We start from the raw sequence: 6,413 nt of genomic DNA, 5'->3' as shown, positions 1-6,413 counted from the left end.
ATGCAAGCTGGATCGGCGGGGTGATCCATTTTCTCTCCATCTGTGAGATTAATCAACCCAAGCATGTCTAGATATGAGTAATTTTTCTTCCGGCTGGACCGTATGCAAATCATCTGCAGAGTACATATCATTCCGGATGAAGTACTTACCTCCATGAAAGGCAGACAAGGAGTCATCTCCCTGTCTTTGTCCTCTAACAGACAAAGCTTCTGAACCCAGTTTCGGGGAGGAGACATCTCATCGAGCTTCGCTCAGCGCATGATCGAGCTTAACAACTTCATGCGAGACCATACAAGATGAGAACATTGATTTCAACGCGGTCGAAGCTCAAAGGGACATCCTCCTATAGAGATTGCTCTTCAACTGGAGGAAGTCTAAAAAGAAAAATTATACTAGTGACAAGCAAGACAGATCCCAAACAATTACCTTATTAAGATCAAAATCAACACGGTTACCCTGAAGAGAATACACAACACTCAAACGTGCAGTAGAGAGCTAATGAGAACAACTGGACAGGATATAAGGACATGGCGAAGTGCCTCAAAACATGGGATGAATCTCAACAAAGAAGGATGGTCCGGGACAAGTAGATCATGATAGGCGCCCGGTTTCATGCACTGAGATGGCCTATCCATCCGCTAAGCATTGCCTAATTTGTTGCCGGAGTACCATGCTACATCAATGACCATCCGCATGGTATCTAAGGACAAAATTAAGACGTGACAGAGATGGATTTTATTCATTCTGAGCAATAAAAGAAAATCAGAGTCACCTCTTTCATCCTTTGCATATGCATAGCCTCAAGAGAAGCATGAGAACAATTTAGCATATTATCCTCGCAAGGAACAAATCTGAAGCATCCCTTTTTTGGGTGGATTAGTCTCTCCCATAAGTCATGGGCTTCATGTTAGAAACTTTTCAGGAAAATTGGTAAGAGATAATGTGACAGTCAAAATTTTTCATCAAAATTTTAGCTCTCTCTCATTCTTTTCCCTAAAAAGTACATTACATGGGTCAATTTTCCATCATATAAACTTTGTTCCTCAACAGTGCAGCAAAGAGCTGGATGCTCCACTAGTGCTGCCAACACTAGGGACGACTGCTTGGCAGTGAACTCATTGAAGCAACGCACCCTTCGCCAGCCTGCTTACAGAAACTGCTAGAGCTATACAGTCAAAATTTCATATTCAGGTTGTGAATCTCTAACTCCTCATCTTCGGATATCTCCTGCAGAAGCTGCACCAGCTTATCTGACAGACCATTTTAAAATACAAAGATGCAGAGCCACAACTACGACGACCATCCTGCCATCTTAGGCACACATGACTCCCGGAGGTTCTCTCCTCAATCACCTGAATGAACAGCAAGCAACAACCATTCTCTTACCTAATTATGGCATAATTTGCAGATCAAACTAATAAAGAAAATTGCATACGTTGCCACTGAGCTACATCTGGCACTTTGATAGCAAATGGAGTAGTGATTCTTGTATAAAGCAATAGAACAAACATAACAGGAACTATATTGGAGGTACCAACAAATAGGCCACGATGCTGAGTTGTAATACCTGCACATGACTATGTAGACATCTTCTCGGCATATGGAACTTTCGGGATCTTATTCTGTCTTCTCCTGCATGACAAAGAAAACGACCATTTTTTTTTGTTAAGGATGACAAAGAAAATGTCCATAAACTGGAAAACCAACTTTGACTGAGGCAAAAGATTGTGCCCTTGTGGTGGAGCTGCTCTTCACCAACAACTTTGGACGATTGCAAAGCTACAACTCTCAAGGTTTACCAGCAAGAGGTTGTAGTCTTAAAATGTTATAAACAGATTAAACACTGTATCAAAAGCTTACCTTCCTTTTAATATCGGTCTTTCATTTTCATGACAAGCAAACTAAACATATAGTTAAATGAACAATGTTCGTGGTCTGGAATGGTATACATCACAAAGAAAAGTCATCTAGGGCAAGAGCTATTTAAGGCCAAATGAAAGTAAGACTTGGCAATAACAAAGCCAATAACACCCACCTCTAGATCGAAAACCCATCAAACCCCCCAGTCTTATCTTAAAGTTTCCATGCACATATTCTTACCCATTCTAACATGCGCTACGTCATACAGTCACGTCTTCTCACTAGAGCATCTGATGGCCTTAATGAGTTTGCCTTATACTAAACAACAAAGTTTCCCTCACACCAAAGCAATATGCAATATCTAGTCAAGGAACCACAATTGAGTACGGCATCTAGAAACAGAAAAAGTCAATACTCAATACACTCACAATCACTCCTTCCCTCCCATCAAGTAGTTCCAGCCTACCAAAGTATCTGCCTTATAAGATCCGTGACTGGAATACTGAAGTGGTAATGGAGGCATTCTGCCGATATCGTAACTTGGCTTCAGGTACAACAAAAGGAACAAAACATCCATGAAAGTACAGAAATGAGTCCATCAAGGGGAATCATTCTCAGGTTTTACTAACAACAAGATTGTTACTAACCCAAAGATGAGACACGCGCACACACGCATAGAAAGAGAGAGAGAGAGTCAAATACAAAATAAAGGGTTGGCAGAGAGTAAACGACATCCTGCTCCATGAAAAGCATTTGCAGAGAACTAATCCAGAGTGACTTACAAAGAAAATAGTTTGGCAAGTGACTGCGGTCTCTCATAGCCATCTTCCTTTTGTTCAGGCTTCTCTTTGGGCTTTTGTTTTCCTGCTTGCCTCGATTCTGGTTTCCAGTTAGCGACTCTCAGAGACTGACCCAATAACTCAGCAATGCCTGTTGCCATAGCTTCTGCCTTCTTAACATATGGAAAAGTTTCCTCCTCAAAGTGGTGAGACAACCACAGATACATGGACAGCACCTGATGTTTGGTCTCAAGATCCAAAAGCTCAGTATCATTTCGAGCAGAGCCCTTGGGCATGCCCATTGCTATATTAACAGGCAAATTTTGACTATAAGCTGTGGCAAACCTCAGAAGATGATACATCGCTTTTGGGTCTCTGACATTAACTGGTGCAAAACAAAAGTTGAAGCGATCTTCAAGAGATAGCCCCGGGACCTTCTCCAGCATGTTTGCAACCTTCTTAATATGGTCATGCCGACACAAGAAGTATGAGCCATCAAGACGGCAATTTTCACCAAATTTCTCAAGAAGCTTGCAGAACTTAACATTGGGAAGTTGGAAAGCAAAGAGCTCAACCTGCTCAAAGAAAGGAAAGAGACCCGCCTTCTTAACTTCTTCAAATGGCTGCTTCAAACACTCAATGAGGTACTCTAAATCATTAAGTTCAAAGGTAGTTGTAAGCCCATCAGGATATCGGCTTCCTCTTCTACCAGCTCTTCCGGCAATCTGCTTCACCTGTGATGCAGGAACTGGCACCATCTTGTCGCCGTTATACTTCGAGAGAGTGTAAAACACAACCCTTCTGATATTAAGATTCAGACCCATCCCCACTGCATCACTTGCAACCAAGACATCATACTCATTGTCTTGATCATTAAACAAGTTAGCTTGCTGTCTTCGAGTCTCAGGTGGCAAGGCACCATATATGACACAGCAGCGGTGATTAGTGTGCTTCTCAATTGCCAATTTAACCTCAAATATTTCTCTCCGAGAAAAAGCAACTACACAATCACCGGATCGAACATTGCGAAGATCCCCAAGCAGCGTCTTGGCTTCAACAACCAGTGGCTTGAATCTGTCATAGTGACATTCATGCAACTCATCCCCAGTTTCAGAACATATTTTTCTCACCATATTCAGAACACTTGGATCCCCACAAACATGTATCTCATCAGCCTTAAGTCCTAGCAATGCTCTAGTCCATGCATAGCCTCTATATGGGTCTGCCATCATCTGGATCTCATCAATTACTGCCACATCATATAAGTTATCAGTCGACACCATCTCCACAGTACAAGCAACATGGTTCGAGAAAGGGACATTCTTCTTTTCCTGCCCAGTGTGAAGACTACAGTAAACTCCCGAAGCATTCACCTTGTCAAACACTTCCATAGCCAATAACCTAAGCGGACTACAATAAACACCGTTCTTTGCTTCCATGAAGCGCTGCAGAGCATTGTATGTCTTGCCACTATTGGTTGGACCACAATGATATATTATCTTTCTTTTCATAGCTCGTGCAAAGGGAAACCAAGTGTGGGGCTTTGTCAAGTCCGCTGACTCAATCATGCTCCGAAACCGCTTAATCTCATCAGGAAATTCTTCTAAGCAAAACTCGACAAATATAGGGAACAAGAACTTAACAGCATCATTACATGGGCCAAGTGAAACCAAGTACATGGTAATATCGGCTGGGCGTTTCTCGGTGAAAAAATTTTGGAATTTGCGGGATGCAGTTGGGAAAAAAGACTTGCCTATGTAGATGGCAAGAGCCTGATTAGATGCCCATGGTGACTCCATAAAACAACGAAAAATCTCCTGGAGGGTCTTATAGTTGTCATGGGTCAGCTTCACGAGCTCTTCAGAATCACGAAGTTTCCTGTACAAATCCACAGGATCATGCGATCCCACATTCTTGTAGGGAACGTCTATAGTCGAACTAACACTACCACTGCTTGCATCCTCTTCACCTGTTACCACATGCCATTCATCACTCGCATCCGAACCACCATTCTCATCAAAACTAATGGGCTTGTGTGTGTTTTTCCCCTCCAAATCATCTCCATCCTCTGCGACAGCTAACAGGTTGAGGCACTCGGCAAATTTTAAACTTTCTACACCATCACCATTTTCCCCACCAATCACTTTGGAGCCAAAAATATGTGCATCCTCCAAATCCTTCCCTTTGTCCACCAAAGACGAATACAATCTCGCATCAACAGCACTTACTACCCTAAAATACGGACTCCTACAAAGTAGATTCTTCTGAAGCAAGTGCACCAAACTCCCGGATGACGAGCAACTTCGAGAATCAAAATTTGGGTTGAATTGGTGATCTCGAGACACCGACCGGCCGGATTCGGCACCCGAACCGAAACATCTGTACGACAACAAAGCTCTGTTCTTGGAACGGCTGTCCTGCGAACGGCAAATGCGAAGGAGGGAAGTGGCGGCACCTCTCCCCATTATCGAATACTCGCAAACACGGTACCCGATTAAAGGCTACGACTATCTCGTACAATTGCACGAAGCAGCGGATAAATCAAAGTTCAGCTGAGAAACGCAAAACTTGAACTCAAAGATTGAACATTTGGCGCGTAACTGAGAGAGAGAGAGAGAGAGAGAGAGAGAGAGAGAGCGGAAATGGAGGGTAGAGAAAGAAGGAAACGCTAAGAAAGAACGAATTGAAAATACCATGTGCAAGCATGAAGATTCATGCTAATGGCTGTGCTGCACGGTCGGAGCTAGAAAATTTTCCGGAGAAAGCTTCGGAAGGAAAGAAAGGGTTTCCCGGGAAAGCAAGAAAGGAAGAAAATCAAAGTCGGGTCGGGTTAAATGCGGGTTCTTTACAGCCCAGAATGAGGATCCATGGGCTTATGTGGGCATGGGCTTAAAAATAATTACAATTTGACTTTTTCTCCTGCTTTCTATTTCCATCACCGTTTGTTTCGCGAAAAAAAAGAAAGGATTTGAAAATCATTTTCTTAAAAATAATTATTTATATTACTTATAAAAATAAATAAATAAAAATATTTTTATCGTTCAAGAAATTATTTAGATATAAACTGTTGTTGCCAATGAAAATATTTTAAATTGACAAATTATTTTGATATATACGAACGATTATTTTTAGAAAAATATTTTAAAAATTCTTCATTTTTTTGTGAAATAAATGGAGACTAGTATCTTCAGAATGTAACTTAAAGGGGTTAATTAAGTATTTTTCATTAAATCTTGCCCTCGCTATTGTATTGGTATTCATGTTTCACCCCTTCCTCTTTTAACTTTTCTTGCACCGAATCTGCACCAAAGACGAGAGAAAGCCGTGATCGATCGTGGCTAGGGAGGCTTCACGGAGGAGATCGAAGGATGTCGGCACAACTTCGCTGAGGGTGGTCGGGGAACGCCGGCAAAGCTTCGTCGAGGGTCAAATGAGGCCAACTATGGTTGCGCCAATCAAATTCCAATGATTTGATGCCCGCGAGGATCGCGCTTTTCGGATTCGGCCAAGTGGTCTCACGCCTGCGATATCCAGCCGTTGATTGGATGCCGGCACGTCCCGCAACGGTGGCACATTAGCCTAGGGTCGCACGGCCCCGACGTCGCGCCGCCCGACATTTTGCATCCGGCGAGAATCATGGCCTGGGAAGCTTTGCAGAGAGAAAGCCATGGTTGATCATCTCTTTGCTCTCTAATTTCCATAATTTTTTTACAAATTACTTTCTCAAGTTTTTTTAATTGTTGACTACCGAAAAACATATGCATTTAATGAAAT

General features: G+C 42.4%; 1 protein-coding gene across 4 annotated transcripts; it reads right to left on the bottom strand.

Annotated features, from left to right (window-relative positions):
• Positions 1-911: 911 nt before the first annotated feature.
• LOC115728039 (DExH-box ATP-dependent RNA helicase DExH18, mitochondrial) lies at positions 912-5,443 on the bottom strand. Of its 4 annotated transcripts, XM_048276006.1 has the most exons (4): positions 5,266-5,442; positions 2,643-5,148; positions 1,568-1,632; positions 912-1,352 (listed from the first exon to the last, which is right to left on the bottom strand). In XM_048276006.1, the coding sequence occupies exons 2-3, from the start codon at positions 5,102-5,104 to the stop codon at positions 1,578-1,580; spliced, it is 2,517 nt and encodes an 838-aa protein (XP_048131963.1). In that variant the 5' UTR covers positions 5,105-5,148; positions 5,266-5,442; the 3' UTR covers positions 912-1,352; positions 1,568-1,577. The 4 variants fall into 4 exon arrangements, with proteins under 4 accessions (XP_048131963.1, XP_030514219.1, XP_030514217.1 ...); XM_030658359.2 differs by having other exon boundaries at positions 912-1,386; positions 2,643-5,443; XM_030658357.2 differs by having other exon boundaries at positions 2,643-5,442.
• Positions 5,444-6,413: the final 970 nt, after the last annotated feature.

This window comes from Rhodamnia argentea, chromosome 3 (assembly GCF_020921035.1).
Source record: "Rhodamnia argentea isolate NSW1041297 chromosome 3, ASM2092103v1, whole genome shotgun sequence".
Taxonomy (NCBI): Eukaryota; Viridiplantae; Streptophyta; class Magnoliopsida; order Myrtales; family Myrtaceae; genus Rhodamnia; species Rhodamnia argentea.
Note: the sequence above shows the minus strand (reverse complement) of the source record. Positions and strands in the feature narration are given on the sequence as shown.